General features: G+C 39.5%; 1 protein-coding gene across 1 annotated transcript in view; it reads left to right on the forward strand.

The window, feature by feature from the left end:
• Positions 1-19,523, forward strand: part of LOC124711554 (lachesin-like) — a 140,878-nt gene that overhangs the window by 82,371 nt on the left and 38,984 nt on the right. The window contains exon 4 of the mRNA XM_047241690.1: positions 1,844-2,107. Coding sequence (XP_047097646.1) covers positions 1,844-2,107 — 264 coding nt within the window. The remainder of the gene's footprint in view (positions 1-1,843; positions 2,108-19,523) is intronic.

The following is a 19,523-nucleotide window of genomic DNA, read 5'->3' on the forward strand; positions in this document are numbered from 1 at the left end:
AATGCAAAGCCTCATACTGCCAACACAGTCACGGAACTCCTGGGAGGTTCTCGGTCACCCTCCATACTGTCTGGATCTCTCTTTCTGTGATTACGCCATTTTTGGTCCTCTTAAAAAGGCTCTGAGGGGCAAACGATTCACCTTTCACGACAATGTCCAGCTGTATGTGCGGAACTGGTTAACATTGCAGCCCCAGGCATTTTATGAGGCAGTCATTCACCACCTTGTGTCACAGTGGGACAAGTGTCTCAACAGCCATGGTCAATATTTCTAACATACAGCTACTGGTTTCTGTAATTATGCCTCCGGGTGGTTTCTTTTTTAATGCTTCTTACGTTAGAGAACAATCAATTTAAAAAGCCATGGTTGCAAAACACCAATGCAAGTTGTTTACAGAAGAATGAAAAACTAGTGGAAGCTGACCTTGGAGGAGATCACTTTGGTTTCCAGAGAAACACAGGAACAGACAATGCATTCTTGTCTTAGAAGATATGTTAAAGTAAGACAAGCCTACATTTACAGAATTGTAGACTTAGAATAATTTTTGACAATGTTGGCTGAAATACCAAAGTAGCAGAGATAAAACACAGGGAGTGAAGGGCTGTATGTAGCTTGCATAGAAACCAAGAGTGAAGGGTATGAATGGGAACAGTAGTTGAGAAAGGAGTGAGATAAAGCTGTAGCCTATCCCCAACGTTAATCAGTCGATACTTTCAGCAAGTACTGCAGCAAACCAAAGAAAAATTTGGAGAAGAAATTAAAATAAAGCAAGAAGTAATGAAAAATTTGTGTTTTGTCAGTGACATTACAATTCTGTCAGAGACATCAAAGGGCTTGGTGGAGCAGTTGAACAGAATGAATAATGTCTTGAAAAGAGGTTACAATATGGTCACCAGCACCAGCAAAACAAAAGTAATGGAATTAGTCAAATTAAGACAGTGATGCTGAAGGGATTGGATTAGAAATTGAGACACCAAAAGCAGTAGATGAGTTTGCTATATGGGCAGCAAAATAACTAATGATAGCTAAAATAGAGAGATTACAAAATGATGACAGGCTATAACAAGGAAAGCATTTATGAAGAAGAGGAATTTGTTACCATTGAATACAATTTTACTGTTAGGAAATCTATCCTGAAGATATCCTGGTGTGTAAAGAATTGAAATAGGAGTGATAAGCAATTCAGACAAGAGAATAGGAGCTTTTGAAATGTGGTGTTGTAGTGGGAGAAGAGAATAGAAGCTTTTGAAATGTGGTGCTGTAGTAGGAAGCTGATGCTAAAGATTAGATGAGAAGATCAGGTAACTAATGTGGAGGTACTGCATTAGATTGAAGAGAACAGAAATTTATGCACAACTTGAATAAAGGAGAGGTTTCATTGATAGGACATGTTCTAAGGCTTCGATGAAGTGTCAATTTGACATTAGAGGGAAGTGTGTGCATAGGGGTAGGGGGGAGGGGTTAAAAACTCTACTGGGAGACCAAAGGATGAATACAGCAGACAGGTTCAAATGGATGTCATCTACAATAGTTATTCAGAGCTGAAGAGGCTTCTGCAAGACTGATTAGCACAGAGAACTGCATCAAACCAATCTTCAGACTGAAGACAACAACAGCACCAGCAAATAGTTCTAAATACAATCATTGTTTTTTTACACATTAGTTTTCCATACACATTAGTTTTCCATCATTATGTCTGATATTAACATTTCATTTGGTTACAATAAGTTAACATTTATTTGCAAGTGCACTTAACTGAATGTGAACTCAAATATCTTCTGAATGTGAACTCAAATATCTTAAGAACTCGTTGAGCCAATCAATGTCCTGTTAATGTTTACAGGAGCAAAATACTACAAATACACACAGTCAGAAAGGAGGATCGAGGAGTTTATTATTGTGTGGCTGATAATGGAGTGGGAAAGGCAGCAAGGCGTAGTGTTGAACTGAATATTGAATTTGCCCCCATAGTTAATGTGGCCAGGCAGAGAGTAGGACAAGCTCTCCAGTATGATGCTGACATAGAATGTACTGTGGATGGTTCACCAGATCCTAGTGTTTACTGGATTAGAAATGGCACTGTGTTACAAAGTAACAACAAATATATGTAAGTAGATAACAGTATAACAAAAAATTTTATAGCATAAGCAGTAGCATTTAAAATGTAGAGAAATAACTAATTCAGTTTAGGAAGTAATGTTAACTGAAACAACTGAGAAAATATTGTGAATAAACACTCACTCTCTCTCTCTCTCTCTCTCTCTCTCTCTCTCTCTCTCTCTCTCTCTCTCTCTCTCTCTCTTACTTTCCTCTGTCATTGAATTACTCTACAATTAATGCAGCGTGTAAGCAGGCATTATTACCCACTGTAAAGCAGAAGGTAAGACAAGCCCATGTATAGAGGGAAAAACAAGGATTCAGTAATGGTATTGATGGCGAGTGAATTTGAAACAAGTGTATAGCAACTATCATTTGCAAAAAGGAAGAAGAGTCGGGAGTAAGAAACAAAGTCTGTACATAGGACAAGAGGACCAATATGTAAGAGAAGATAGAAGAAGAATATTTGGGAGTCTGTTGGATAATCAATTGAAGGATGAGAACAACTGATTGAGAGAAGAAAAGAGAAGGAAGTAGAGGATTACTAAATAATGAAATGAATGATTTGAGAAAAACTGAGAAAATTGTAGAAACAGAAAATCACTATGAATGGTAGTAGATACTGAGGAATGCGTTTGTCTGTTGTTACTTGGTCTTGATATGAAACATATCAAGATTCGTTGCAAATGAAGACTCTATAGAAAACAGGTTATAATGGCCTATACTGTCTTCTTCAATACTTCTGTTATGGAAGCTTATCATATATGGAACAGTCAGTTTGGGTATGTTGATCATAATTCCCCTACTGAGTTGATTAACTCAATTATTGTCATATATGTGTGTGGAAGAGTGTTGCCTATTTTTGCCTATTTACTTTTCATGCTGCATAGTTGCCTAGCAATGGCTATACTATAAAAGTCAGTGTCAAAGTTTGTCGTTTGACAAGAAAGGATACACATGGGGAGATGATAGGCTTATATGTAGACAGGTCACCATAAGGCAGTGATTTGTGTGCTACCACTGCCTTTGACAGTTCCTGCAACTTCAATACTAAAATAATATCACAGCCTCTCTTGAAATTGCTGTCAGGTTCAGTGCTGACTATGCATTGTTTTTGACAGTGCTGACTATGCATTGTTTCTGATAAATACTACACCCTACCACCAAAGATGTTGGTCACTGCACAATACTGACTTCATTGATTCTGCTATTAGTGATACACTTGACCATCACAAATAGCATGGAAATCACTTCCTACCATTATAAAAAACCAATTCAGTAATTATGAAAAGGATAGACTGCTGCTCACCATAAAGATGACACATTGAGTTGCAGACAGGCACTATGAAAAATCCATCACACACTGAGCTTTTGCTCTTCTCATATTCATACAAGCTGGCACACCTCACTCACACATGACTGCTGTCTCCAGCTGCTCTGGCCAGGTTGCAACTGCAACACTGAATGAAAGAGCAGGCTGACATGGGACAAGCAGAAGGAGGGAGGGAGGGACAGCAGAATATGGGTGGGGGGAAAAGAGCACTGTCTTGCAGAGTGTGCACGGATTAGAGGGCAGCAGGACTGGACTGCCAGGCACAGCATCGAGAAGCTATGGGGAGTAGGGAGGTGAGGTGATAACGGGGAGCAGAAGGAGAGGAGCAGAGAGGAGAAAGACTGGTGGGAATGTTAGTAGACAGCAGCACACAGTGAGGGTGAAAGATGTGACTTTGGAGGAGGTTATAGGACAGAGGGGGCAGAAACTGTTGGATGGAGGGTCTGGGAAGAGTAGATTATTGTAGGTTGAGACCTGGATGATTTTGAGAGTGGAGAATGTGTTGTAAGGATGATTCCCATCTATGTAGTTAAGAAAAGAAGAAGTGCAGGGGATGATCCACATGACACAGGTTGTGAACAAGTCATTAAAATCAGGCATGCTATGTTCAGCTGCATATAATGTCACAAGATGGTCCAATTTGCTCTTGGCCACAGTTTGGCAGTGAGCAATGGCCATTCATCCTGTTGGACAGCTGGTTGGTAGTCATACCAGTATAAATAGTTGTGCTACGATTGCAGCTGGGCAGGTATATGCCATGTTTGATTTCATACGTGGCTCCGTCTCTGAGGGGATAGGGTAAACCAGTAACAGGATGAGAGTGAGAAGTGCTGGGTGGGCAGATTGGACAAGTCTTGCAGCTGGGCCTTCCACAGGGATAGGACCCCTGTGGCAAGGAGCTGGTGTTGGGAATGGCATAGGAAATGACTAGGGTGTTTTGGAGGTTGGGTGGGTGATGGAACGCCACTTTATAAGGGGTGGGAAGGATCCTGGGTAGGATGACCTCATTTCAGGGCATGATGATAGATAACAAGAGCACTGATGGAGGATGTGGTTCAGTTATTCCAGTGTGTGATGGTACTGGGTGCTGAAGGGGACACTCTTGTGTAGGTGGTTCTTGGGGTAGGATTGGGGATGTATGGGGATATGGCACAGGAAATCTGTTGGTGGAATAAACCTGGAGGATAGCACCTGTTTGTGAAGGCCTTTGTGAGACCTTCAGCATACTGGCGAGGGGCTTCTTGTCATTACAGATCTGCCATCTTCACTTGGCCAGGCTGTATGGGGGGGATTTTTTGGTGTGAAAGGGGCAGCAGCTGCTGAAATGCAGGTATTATTGCTGCATGGTGGGTTTAATGTAGACAGAGGTGTGGATGGAGCCATCAGAGATGAGGAGGTCAATGCCCAGGAAGGTGGCATTCTGAGTTGAGGAGGACCATGTGAAGCCAATGGGAAAGGAGGTGCTGAGGTTATGAAGGAATGAGGATAGGGTTTCTTGGCCCTGGTACAAATCATGGAGATACCATCAATGACTCTGAACCAGACCAGGGTTTGGGTTTTGGGAGGCTAGAAAGGTTTCTCCTAGGTAGCTCATAAACAGGTTGGCATAGGAGGATGACATGTGGGTCCCCATGGCTGTGCCACAAATTTGTTTATATACCTTCCCTTCAAATGAGAAGCAGCTGTGTATTAGGGGTGAGTTAATAAGGAGTATGAGAAATAAGGTACTGTGTTTGGATCTGAGGAACATTGGGAGAGTTAGTGCTCAGTAGTGGCAAGACCATGGACATGGGAGATGTTGGTGTATACTCTAGTTACTGTTCATTCATCCTCTTTTTCCCTGTGTTCTTTCATCACTTTCCTAACCACACACACTCTGACACATCTGAACCACACTGTGTCAGTGGTCTTGTCTGTGCACAACACATGGTTATGTGACTGTGCGGATTGTCGGTGCAGCTTTTCATGCCCCAAATTCTCCTAATTGATGATTAAATTAATCCTATTGATTCCATTTCCTCCCTCATTTTCAGGTGTTTTTGCATGTTATTTTCCACACCTACCAGTCCCACAAAAAGATGTGAACCTCAACCTAACCAGCTGCCTCCCCCTCCCACCTCTCCCTCTCCTCTTATTCCAACATGTGCATATTCCAATACCTCATCTGTTCTGTCTTTTTCCCATTTCTTTTTTATATTTGTTTGTACATATTTTTACTCACGTATTTGTGTGCATTATTGCGTGTCTGTATGTATTTTCATATCTCTTTTTCTGTTACACAACTCCCCTCATAACCACCTAATGACTACATTTGTCAGTCTCCCACATCATTTCCCATTTCTCCAATGCCATACATGCCACAATGGACCCTTGCTCCATATATCTATGCCATTTCAGAAAGTTATCCCTTTGCCTGTATAAAACTCATTCCCACATCCTGTTCCTTAAATGCTGCCTAAATCATGGAACCCCCCTTCCCCCCTCAATGGCCTAACCATAAAAATTCCTTTCTCTGGATCCCACCCCTCCTCTCACAATGACCTTCAGCTTTTCAGATTCTGCCAGTCCTTCACAAACCTGGTACTGCAAAAACACATGTCCATGGCACAGGCATCCCAGAACAACCTCTGCCCCCTCTACTGCTGTTTGATCCCTGATATATATGTCACATATCTGAAATTAAGTCCCTCCATCATTATCCAACCTGCTGACATCCTACTGGCACCTTGGGGCACCACTATCCAACCTGTGTCCTACCCACAGTATTCTCCTCAACCCCTCATAGCACTCAGACCCTTCCTGTATGATCTTTTCAACTTGCCAGGTCCCCCAAAACCAACAATCCACTACACCCAGAGCCAAAACAGTCCTGGTACACTGTTGTTAGCCTTTCCACCAAAATCTTCAGCCTCATATGTTTCAGTTCTCTCCAAAGCCCTCACCTTCGGCCCTGCACCCAGATTTAACCAAGTTGGATTTGGCAAAGACATACTCTCCTTCTCCTGATCATTGCAATGGAAACATTTATTTCTCACCAAGGCCTCCAACCAAAGTCAACCTAATCCCAACATTGTACCCTACCTCATCCAGTTCATACTACCATTCAACCATCTCCCCCCCCTCCAATCCAACCTAACCACTCCCTGGTCACCTTATAGGAATTCCTTACCTTTGACTTGGCTGACAGTTCAAACCTGTGTCCAGCCATCCAGATTTAGGTATACAGTGATTTCCCTAAATTGCTCCTGGCAAATTCCAGAATGGTTCCTTTGATTTATTGTTCCATTTTCATCTACAGATGCACAATGTGCAAGAGATATTTGTATCTTTATGTTAATATTAACAATTTTATGCATAATATATCTGTGGTCTAGGGGTCGGTAGCTCAGTGTGTTCGGTCAGAGGGTTAGCTGTCCTCTGAAATAAAAAAAACTGAGTTAATGGATCAACACCGAACTGAAACGGGTGTCTTGCGACGTCTGCCCCGAGCAGATGAAACGAACAAAATGAGATTTAAAAAAAAGGGGGGGGGGTAGTGTCTTTGATTCATAATCAAAATGTCTTTGGTCCTGGGTTCGAATCCTGCTGCCGCTGAAATTTTGATTAATAATCAGCATTGGCGACCAATGACTCCCAGCATAAGAAGTCACTCTCATTTTGCCAATGGCCTTGTCAAAGAGGGCGGAGGAGTGGACAGAGGTTCAGGGCACTCTCTTGCCCTAGAGGTGGGCAACTGCCCCTAAAGGCAGAAGAATCAGCAATGATCAATGGTATGAGGATGCAGAAGGCAATGGAAACCACTGCACTAAAGACACATTACGTGTATCCACAGGACATCTGGCCTGTAATTGAAGAAGTGCCATGATGATCTCTCCATGGGCAAAAGATTCTGGAATAGTCCCCCATTCAGATCTCCAGGAGGGGACTGCCAAGGCAGAGGTTACCATGAAAAAAAGACTGAATAATCAACAAAAGGATAACGTTCTACGAGTGGGGGCATGGAACGTCAGAAGCTTGAGCGTGGTAGGGAAACTAGAAAATCCAAAAAGGTAAACATAAAGGCTCAATCTAGATATAGTAGAGGTCAGTGAAGTGAAGTAGAAAGAAGACAAGGATTTCTGGTCAGGTGAGTATAGGGTAATATCAACAGCAGCAGAAAATGGTGTAACAGGAGTAGGATTCGTTATGAATAGGAAGGTAGAGTAGAGAGTGTGTTACTGTGAACCATTCAATGACAGGGTTGTTCTTATTAGAATTGACAGCAAACCAACACCAACAACGATAGTTCAGGTATACATGCCGATGTCGCAAGCTGAAGATGAAGAGAGAGAGAAAGTGTATGAGGATACTGGAAGGGTAATACAGTACGTAAAGGGGGATGAAAATCTAATAGTCATGGGAGACTGGAATGCAGTTGTAGGGGAAGGAGTAGAAAAAAAGGTTACAGGAGAATATGGGCTTGGGAAAGGAATGAGAGAGGAGAAAGACTAATTGAGTTCTGTAACAAGTTTCAGCTAGTAATAGCAAATTCTCTGTTTAAGAATCACAAGAGGAGGAGGTATACTTGGAAAAGGCCAGGTGATATTGGAAGATTTCAGTTAGATTACATCATGGTCAGACAGAGATTCTAAAATCAGACGCTGAATTGTAAGGTGTACCCAGGAGCAGATATAGACTCAGATCACAATATAGTTGTGATGAAGAATAGGCTGAAGTTTAATGCATTAGTCAGGAAGAATCAATATGCAAAGAAGTACTAAGGAATGACGAGATATGGTTGAAGTTCTCTAAGGCTATAGATACAGCAATAAGGAACATCTCAGTAGGCAGTACAGGTGAAAAGGAATGGACATCTCTAAAAAGGGCCATCACAGAAGTTGGGAAGGAAAACATAGGTACAAAGAAGGTAACTGCGAAGAAACTATGGGTAACAGAAGAAATACTTCAATTGATTGATGAAAGAGGAAGTACAAAAATGTTCTGAGAAACTCAGGAATACAGAAATACAAGTCGGTGAGGAATGAAATAACTAGGAAGTGCCGGGAAGCTAAGACAAAGTGGCTGCAGGGAAAATGTGAAGACATCAAAAAAGAATGATTGTCGGAAGGACAGACTCAGCATACAGGAAAGTCAAAACAACTTTTGGTGACATTAAAAGCAGGAGTGATAACATTAAGAGTGCAATGGGAATTCCGCTGTTAAATGCAAAGGAGAGAGCAGATAGATGGAAAGAATACATTGAAAGCCTCTATGAGGGGAAGATTTGTCTGATGTGATAGAAAAAGAAACAGGAGTCAATTTGAGAAGAGATAGGGGATCCAGTATTAGAATCAGAATTTAAAAGGGCTTTGGAGGACTTAAGATCAAATAAGGCAGAAGGGATAGATAACATTACATTAGAATTTCTAAAATCATTAGGGGAAGTGGCAACAAAATGGCTATTCACATTGGTGTGTAGAATGTATGAGTCTGGCAACATACCATCTGACTTCTGGAAAAGCATCATCCACACAATTCCAGAGACAGCAAGAGCTGACAAGTGCGAGAATTATCACACAATCATCTTAACAGCTCATGCATCAAAGTTGCTGACAAGAATAATACACAGAAGAATGGAAAAGAAAATTGAGGATGCGCTAGATGATGCCATCAGTTTGACTTTAGGAAAGGTAAAGGCACAAGAGAGGCAATTCTGATGTTGCGGTTAATAACGGAAGCATGACTAAAGAAAAATCAAGACACGTTCATAGGATTTGTCGATCTAGAAAAAGTGTTCAACAATGTAAAATGGTGCAAGATGTTCAAAATTCTGAAAAAATAGGGGAAAGCTATTAGGAGAGATGGGAATAATAAGATTGGATGACTAAGAATGAAGTGCTCAAATTAAAAAGGGTATAAGACAAGGATGCAGCCTTTCACCCCTACTGTTCAATCTGTACATAGAGGAAGCAATGATGGAAATGAAAGGTTCAGGAGTGGAATTAAAAGTCAAGGTGAAAGGATATCAATGATATGATTCACTGATGACATTGCTGTCTTGAGTGAAAGTGAAGAAGAATTACAAGATATACTGAATGGAATGAACAGTCTAATGAGTACAGAGTATGGACTGAGAGTAAATCGAAGAAAGATGAAGGTAATGAGTAGTAGTAGAAATGAGAACAGCAAGAAACTTAACATCAAAATTGATGGTCATGAAATAGATGAAGTTACGGAATTCTGCTACCTAGGCAGTAAAATAACAAATGACGAGAGGAGCAAGGATGACATCAAAAGCAGACTAGCAATGGCAAAAAGGTAATTCCCGGCCAAGAGAGGTCTACTAATATCAAATATCGGCCTTAATTTGAGGAAGAAATTTCTGAGAATGTATGTTTGGAGCACAGCAGTGTATGGTAGTGGAACACTGGCTGTGGGAAAACTGGAACAGAAGAGAATTGAAGCATTTGAGATGTGGCACTACAGATAAATGTTGAAAATTAGGTGGACTGATAAGGTAAGGAATGAGGAGGGTCTGCGCAGAATTGGAGAAGGAAGGAACATGTGGAAAACACTGATAAGGAGAAGGGACAGGATGATAGGACACCTGTTAAGAAACGAGAGATGACTTCCATGGTACTAGGGGGAACTGTAGAGGGCAAAAACTGTAGAGGACGACAGAGACTGGAATACATCCAGCAAATAATTGAGGACATAGGTTACAAGTGCTATTCTTAGATGAAGAGCTTAGCACAGGAGAGGAATTCGTGGCGGGCCACACCAAACCAGTCAGAAGACTGATTAAAAAATAAATAAATAAATAAATAAAATTAATTAATTAAAAAAACAACCTTTGTACATAACATGTAATAACACACGTTAACATATCAGTTAATGGCGAATACTTAAATAACTGTTGCTATGCTATATACAGAGGGATAATATACAAATGTTCTTCTGTATGAGACTACATTGGTTTAACATAGAAAAATTTATTTTTGTAGATATTCATTTACTGTGTAAAAGCAGTGATCAACCAAGTACAACTTCTATTTAGATTTGAAGTGACCAATGTTTTGTATGTGTTTAGTGGTATCTGGTAAGGCACTGTATAGCTTGATACTAGGATAGATAAGACTATTTTGAAATAACTTTGTGTTGGCACTTTGAACATGTACATCCAATTTTTGTCTTGTATCATAGCTGTGTATTGTGTGATTTTGAGTGATAAGTGGTCTTTTTGTGTGTAAGTTTTGCATTAAATACATTATATTTTTAAGTATATATAAACAATGGTCAACATAATTTGCTGTTATCTACCCCTGCCAATATTCTTATAATGTGTTTTTTTTTTTTTAAAAAATTTTGAATTTTTTTGATGGCATCTCCAGAATTTCTCCAGAACATAATCCCAAACTGGAGGTGAGATTGTGTGACTACATAATATACACACTGAAGAGTGTTGTAGCTGGTACAATTTTTTAATGTACACAACATGAAACAAAAAGCACTTAATTTTTTCTTGATTTGCTCAATATGCGCTTTCCATTTCAAGGCTCTCCATTTCAAGTTGTCTTGTAGATGAAGTCCAAGAAATTTGGTACAGGCTGTTTTGGTAATTGTCTGCCATACAGCTCTAGATTGGCGATATCAATTTCTTTGTTTGTGCTGTGTGTATATCCACAGCTACAGTTTTTCCAGTGTTTATTATTAAGTCATTGTTATCAAAGTAACATGTTAGCCTGTCAGTGGCTTCTCTAATGTTTTTAACAAGAATTTGTTCTGAGTTTCCTGTAATTAGAACACTCGTACATCAGCAAATTGAAATATTGTACTGCTGTCATAGCTTATATTTAGGTCATTTACATAGAGTAAGAACAGAACAGGATCCATTACTGATCCTTGTGGCACACCATATTTAGCAGTCAGTAGCTTGGAATCATATTTCCTAATGATATTATCCCTTTCCTTATCTATTTCCACGTATTGTTCCCTATTCTTAAGATAAGAGCTGAGCCAGTTGTTAGCTGTTTCCCTAATGTCCAGATTTCCTAGCTTGTGTAGCAATTTGTCATGGTTTATGGTGTCAAATGCCTTTGACAAATCTAAAAGTATGCCCATGGTAAGGTTTTTGTTGTCTAATGCTATCAGTGCCTCTAATAGAAAGGAGTGAACTGCAGATTCGGTCGAAGGGTTTGCTCTAAATCCATGTTGAAATTCTGACAGAATGTCATTATCCTCTAAGAAGTCTATTAGTCTCTTATTGAAGAGCCTTTCTAATATCTTTGAGAAAACAGACAGAAGTGCCAATGGTCTGTAGTTGGAAATATCATCTTTGTTTCCTTTCTTATACAATGGCTTTACTTTTGCTATTTTCAGACATGAAGGGTTATTAATGTTTTCCAAGCCAGCCTTTAATACAATGTTATTAACTCCATTTTTGTCAGAACGGGTTTCTTTCTTTACATCTTGCCAGATTGGTTTGGTTCTGTTTGAAGCATTTTCTATGTATTTGTCATTGTCTCGTTCCTTTGCCTCCTTTATTATTTTATTTAAGATAGATTTATATTTTTTGAAGTAAATATCAAACTCCGGAGTTTAGTTGTAACTTCTTACAATGTTGTATAGGTACCTTTTCTAGCACAATATTTCCTTATACCACTAGTAATCTACATGTTGCATTTAGTAGTTTGGGTTGTCTTGGCTTTCAATGGAAAAGCAAGATCAAAATAACATTTAAATATATTCATGAATGTCTGAAACTTATAGAAATATTTTCTGTACTATACACCATCTCCCACGATTCTTGTTGGAGATAATTCTGGAATGTTTGTACTGCAGCATTACTGAAAATTCTGCCCATGTGTGTAGTCTTCCTCATAGAATTATAGGATGGATTAGTATTTACACAAAAGCTTATAGTCTGTATGTGCTGGTCTGCCAGTCCAGCTTTAATTACAACTGATTTATATTTTGTTCTGGAGCTAATTATTATTTGGTCTATAGTAGTACTAGAATGATTTGTTTCACGTGTAGGGGAATGGATTGTAATCTCCAAATTACTGGTGGTTAATATGTTCATCAACTCAGATCTTGAATTACTTTGCTCATTAAAATCTACATTTAGGTCTCCACACAACAGAACTGATTTTCAACTTGTTACTACTTTGTTTAGTAAAGTATCAAGCTGAGTGTTGGCCTTTTTGAAGTGGCTATCGGGAGATCTATACAAACATATTACAATTAACTTGAATGCTGGAATTTCTGTGCCTGATATTTCAAAATCTTTCTCAGTGTTTAAGGATTCAACATTATCTAAGTTATTGAATTTGATATGTTATTTTCACAATCTTTAACTCATTTTCTTTCAGCCAGTGTTCAGTTAAGAAAAGTATATTAACATATCTGAGTTCACTCGATAGCAAGATTAACAACTCTCTTATTTTGTTCCTAAGTGACTGTATATTCTGATGTAGAAGAGTGACCTGGTGACATTTTAAATTTGTTCTGACTTACTTGGTTGATCATTAACCTTTATTCCTGAATTTAAATTATGTGGGAAATCTTCCTTCTCATCTTGAAGCGTGAGTTGGTTTTCTCTGTTGGTCATAAGAAAATGTCCTGATGGTGAAAAGGTGCAGTTCTCTGTCTCTTTGGTCATTCTTCTTGTGTGGTTGATGTTGATGTGGTTTCTGTTTCTGCTGCAAGGACTGCTACTGGAGGTGTTGTTGATAGATGCACTCTTTATCCTAATTTGATCCTGAGACCTCTTGGGAATAAAAAATCTTGCAGATGACATGGTCGTCTTACATTTCTTCTCGCTGGAATTGCTGAACTTTCTCCTGTTGTTGGGGTGGTAGTAGTTGATTGTTGGTGTTCACTGATACATATAAAATTAGAGTCCTTGGTGGTACTTTTGAGACTAGATCTGCTGTTGTCCTTAGTGGGTCTCTTGTAGGTGCTGCTTCTGGTTTCCATTGCACAGTTATTTTTTTATCTTGAATATCTTCAGGTGTGGAACTTGGTTGAGTTGCTATATTTGGGTTAGATGCTTCTGCTGATATCACAGCCTTGTTTAGTCTATGGTAGTTTTGTTTTGCCATGTCTTCTTTGAGTGATGAAGGTGTAGTGCAGTTTTTTCTTACACCTTCTCATTTATCTTTCATCACTATCGAATTGGATAAGTCTATTTTTGCTGTTTATTTTTCTTGTGTTTTCACTGTCATATCTGCTGAAAGGTCTTCACATTATCTGCATATTAGAGTTGGTATTTGCAGATTGGCACATACTGCTAGCTGTAAATGTCTCCATAATTTCTCTTTGCCTTCCTTTCGCAAGTGAAGTCCATGCTTTGTATCATCACTTCCACTGAGGAATGTATTGATGTCCATGATCATTACATGCTCAAAATTTTTTTGCAGTGCTCGTTGAGAGTTCATTTGCAGCAAAGATTCTGTTGTTCAGTTTTGGCATATTGTATCTGTATGGAATTATGCACAAGATTACTTTTCTGTGGACTGTCTTTTGAAGAGAATCTGTTAAGGCGCATTCGAAACCCTCAAATTTCTTTAGGATGTCTGCCCCTGATAGCTGAGTGGTCAGTGCGACGGAATGTCAATCCAAAGGGCCCGGGTTCGATTCCCAGCTGGGTCGAAATTTTCTCCACTCAGGGACTGGGTGTTGTGTTGTCCTAATCATCATCATTTCATCCCCTTCGACACACAAGTCGCTGAAGTGGCGTCAAATCGAAAAACTTGCACCAGGCGAACGGTCCACCTGACGGGAGGCCCTTGTCACACGACATCATCATCATCTTTAGGATGTAGTTTGTCCCACCTAGAATGAAGACACTGTCATTAATCGTATATTCTTTTGTCTTCCTGTTTATGTTACAAACCACATCCTTTAATCGAGCATTAGGTTATATTACAGAAGAGATGTAGTGTTTTTGATTTTGAAAACTTATCACAATTTTTGACAGTGACTACTATGACTGTTGAAAGAATTAATATGTTCTGACTCTTGTTTTCACTGTGTATCATTTTTTTGGGGACTGGTCAATCTCTTTTTTTACAGTTTTCATTTGTATTAATGCTGTTGGTTATATCAGGGCACTTCATAACACAAGCACTTGAGTTCTTCGCTGTAGTATTTTTGCTTCTGATTCCTTCATTCTGCTTTTCTTCCTCACTGTTTACAGTTTTTGTATATTTTGTTTTGAGTGGTGTACTCAATTTCAGATAACCTAACAGTTCAGTATTTTCATTTCGAAGTTTCATTAGATCACTCTTTAAAGTATGAAACTTTTTGAAATTACTCTTCTGCTGCCCAGCCCACAAACAGATTACCTGTGCCATATCCAGTCTATATTGAGTGGCACTTTCTTATGATGCACTCTTTTAAATGTTCAATATCAGCTACACATTTATTACATGGCATATTTTCACTTTCAATGGCTGTATTTCCATGTGGTAGAACATTGCGCACATGACACTCATGAGCCATTTCATTTGACTTCATATACATACCGGTAGTTCACTATTTCTGGACTGACTTTCTGGACACTTGAGTGATAATATTATACATAATGCATTTATGATTGCATTAATCACTGATTCTTACATATGTCGTACATTTTTTGCTCAATTTACGTTTATATTTGTAGAGATAACACACTCGCAATTTACATTGTCTGACATGTTCACGTTCAGCTTGAAGAGGCACAAGTGATTTCCTTCCCCATCTTTGACACAATCCACACTTGTGCATCTATAATGACCTCAGTGTCAACGAGATGGTTAAACCCAATCATCCTTTTTTTCATCGCTGTTGGAGCCACTTGCCTACACACCAACACCCCTCATGTCCATGGCCTTGCCACTACTGAGCACTAACTCATCCAGTGTCTTTCAGACTCCAACCCACTACCTTACTCCATACATCTTATAACTTACCCCTAACACATGATTGCTTCGCATTCAAAGGGAAGATATACAAACAAGTCTGTGGCACAGCCATGGGCACCTGCATGGCATCCTCCTATGCCAACCTGTTTAGGACCTATCTAGGAGAAAGCTTTGTAGCCTCACAAAACCAAACCCAATGTCTGGTTCAGGTTCATTGATGATATCTATATGATCTGAACTCAGGGGGGCGGGGGGCAAGAAACCCTATCCTCATTCCTTCACAGCCTCAACACATTCTCTCGCATCAGCTCCTCAACTCAGCATGTCACCTTCCTGGACATTGACCTCCTTCTCTCTGATAGCTCTATCCACACCTCTGTCCACATTAAACCCACCATCCATGAACAGTACATGCATTTCAGCAGCTGTCATCCTTTCCACACCAAAAAATCCCTCCCATACTGACTGTCCATCTGGGGATGGCATATCTGTAGTGACAAGAATTCCCTTGCTCAGTATGCTAAAGGTCTCACAAAGACCTTCACAGACAGACACTATGCCCAGCCCATAAACAGATTACCTGTGCCATATCCAGTCTATATTAAGTGGCACTTCCTTATGACATTTGCTCTCTGAAGCTTTGCAAAATTACTCTTCTGCTGCCTGATGTCCCACTACAAAGTTTAGGCTATAGCTCCAAAAGTAGCAGAGTTCTGACTGTGTGCAGACGTGTGGATTTCCTACCAGAGTCCTTCTGACTGTGTGCAGACCTGTGGATTTCCTACCAGAGTCCATCTGTCCAAACATTGACAGTATTGTGTTCAACCTTTTAAATTCATATTTGTATGTGGTTGCTATCTGACAAAATTATAAAACTTATCTTGATACTGAAATGCATAAATCTTAATGAAGGGCAACAGACCAGGGTTAAAGTTAAATTCAGAAACAAAAATATGTGAAGCACGCATTACACAATGTGAAATCCAGGCTAGCCAGTACATCAAACAATTTCACCTGTGAGAGAGCAATCCATTTTCAATACAATTTACATATACTATCTGACTGCAAAACGGAATGATTCAAATTGAAAATGTTGGCCCTTTATCTAGCTAATCTCTATCTTTAGTCACTATAGCAGAATTGTTATAATTATAGAGAAAATGGAAATAAAAATTAATGCTTCTGACTGTGTGATAAAACTGCTTGAAAATTCACAAGATAGAACTTTACTGAAATCTTTTGCTGGTATTAAGCCTCAGAACTGATACTGATATTTTCACAAAACACTCTGACAATCACTGTGCACTACAGTGTACATGAATCTTGATGGTAATTAAATTCAATGGTCTACCTGTGCACATGGAATGCTTATCTATCCTGCAATATGTTACTATTAAGATAATGATGAAACGGTCAAGAATCAAATTTCATTTGCATAGTTGCAATGAGCAATGCAAGACGGAATCTTATCACTTTTCATAAAAATGCTTCATCAACATACAACTCACGACATGCAATGCAAGTATACAAAACACATTCATAAAGGTAAAGGCTGAAAAATGAGGAACTAAACTTAACAATTGATAAATGAGAACAAAGACTCCAAGTATAACTATGTTTTGTTAGCAACAATACACAATTTCATAAATTTCTCACAACTAGATAAGTTAGCAAAAATCTTTCTCAATAATTTTCTTGTGTACAATTACTCTCCTTGACACTTATTTCGATCATAAGACAAATTTATGTGCTTCACTATAAAAATTCTTATAGTAAACATTAACCATACACAATGTCCTAAAAATAAGAAACTACACAACTACAAATATATTAAAAAAAAACTATATTACCTTAGAAAACTTCTCTTCTGACAGTCTTGCACTCAAATCATATCGATTCCACAAAATTTTTCCTCAGAACAGATTAATACAAAATGCTTTTCAAATAACACTGCCTCCACAACATGACAGGCCAGCTTCCATCCTTCTCAAAGCAAGTACATACCCGGACTGTCTAACAAACACTGAATGCTACTCTGACAAAGCAAAGCTAACCTCTCTGACCAACATCTGTGGTCTCAATAATAGAATTACAAAGAATATGTTATATCGATACTAATGAGACTGAATATATTTATCAAATTCATAATTTCATTCACATTTATGGTCAAAATCTCTTGAAAATCAACATTGAAAATAGAACAGTCATCTTTCAGTGTCTGTTCTGATGTGGAACATGTCATGATTCATACATTCATACACATGGTATCACAAAAAAATATTGTTATTACCTTTCCAAATTAAACAATGGTGTATTTTTCCCTACTCTTCTTATACAGTAGTAATTAACATTCACATTTAACTTATTTCAACTTTCTCCTTTCATTAACTTAGAATTTCAAAATTTCACAAAATGTATGACTTCCAGATTCCTTTAGTGTCATAAAGAATTCAGTACACATTCATCTAGTTGAATAATTAACACCCCAGTGAGTTATTTCATTTCCTTCATCTCTTATTTGCAAAGTCCTGAGAGAAGCACTGTGCACACATAGCTTCTCTCTCACAGTCACAAATCAGAGATTGTTCACTGTCTAACAATTTTTGGTTAAAGTTCACGTGACACACGACAGGGTGTAACTCATTCTTGGCAATGCACACATTTGCACCTCACTGATGGAAGAAACACTATGATGTGGAGTTCCACTGCACTCACCTCCAATCCTCCCACCATGCCCAGAACCAGCTACAGTGGAGTGTCCCCCTCATCACCCAGTACCACTCCAGACTGGAATTCTGAACCACATTGTTCACCAGGGCTTTGATTATTTATCATCATGCTGTGAAGAAGAGGGACGTCCTACCCAAGATCCTTTCCACCCTTCCAAAAGTGGTGTTCCATCACCTATCCAGCCTCCACAACACCCTAGTCCATCGCTATGCCACTCCCAAACCCATCCCCTTGTCACAGGGAGCATATCTCTGTGGAAGACTGAGGTTCAAGACCTGCACCATGTGCCCACCCAGTTTTTACTTGCCCAGTCTTTTCTCACATGTTTATCCTATACCATCAGAGACTGGACCACCTTTGAAATTAGCCATGTCATAGGTTTGCTGTAAAGCTTTTTATGTTAGTATCACAACCAACCAGCTGGCCAGCAGGATGAATGGCCCATTTCCCATTACCAAACTGTGGCCAAAGGCAAAGTGGACCACCTTATGGCATAACATGCAGCTAAACATAACGTGCTTCATTTCAGTGGCTTGTTCACAACCTGGGCCATCTGGATCCTCCCCTGCACTACCAGTTTTTCTGAACTGCATAAATGGGAGTCATCCTTACAACACAGTCTCCACTCCTGAAATCATCTAGGTCTCAACCTACAATAACTTACTCTCCTCACACCCTCTGTCCAACAGTTTCTGCCTCCTCTGTCCTATAACATCCTCCCAAATCACATCCATCACCCTCGATGTGCTGCTCTCTGCCAACACACCCACCACTCTTTCTTCTCTCTGCTCCTCTCCTTCTGCTCCCCATTACCACCTCACTTCCCTACCCCCAACAGCTTCCTGATGCTGTGCCTGGTAGCCCAATTTTTCTGCTTTCTAAACCCTGCACATTCCACCAGACTGTGCTCTTCTCTCCCCACACTCAGATTCTGCTATCCCTCCCCCTTTCTGTTCGTCCCATGCTGGACTGCTCCTTTCAACATTGCAGTTGGAGTCTGGTCAGAGTAGCTGGAGATAGTGGTCATTGTGTGCTTGAGGTGTGCCTGATTGTGTGAACTGGTGTGCGTTTTCCATTCCTTTCTGAAGAAGGCTTTGGCTGATAGCTCAGTGTGTAACAGTCTCTTCATTATGCCTGTCTGCAACTCAACCTGTCATCTTACAGTGACTAACAATCTGTGCTTTTCATTATTGTTGACCGTCCAACCTGGACATTCCACTGTTTCATTTTGTGTAACAGCTTTTCTTTCATTCCAAAATTCAGTTCATTTTAATTCATCATCATGCAAGGACATTTGAAATCAAATGGATGACAAATCATCACTCCCACAATCACCAACATATAAATGGTGTAAATTGAAAATAGGCAACAGAAACATTAGGTTATCACAGCCATGGTCCAAGAAGGGATCCAAAGAAGAGAAACCAATACATCCTTTTAAATGGGAGACCACTCCCATACAGTGCATATCTGTGACA

This window comes from Schistocerca piceifrons, chromosome 8 (genome assembly GCF_021461385.2).
Source record: "Schistocerca piceifrons isolate TAMUIC-IGC-003096 chromosome 8, iqSchPice1.1, whole genome shotgun sequence".
In the NCBI taxonomy this organism is placed as follows: Eukaryota; Metazoa; Arthropoda; class Insecta; order Orthoptera; family Acrididae; genus Schistocerca; species Schistocerca piceifrons.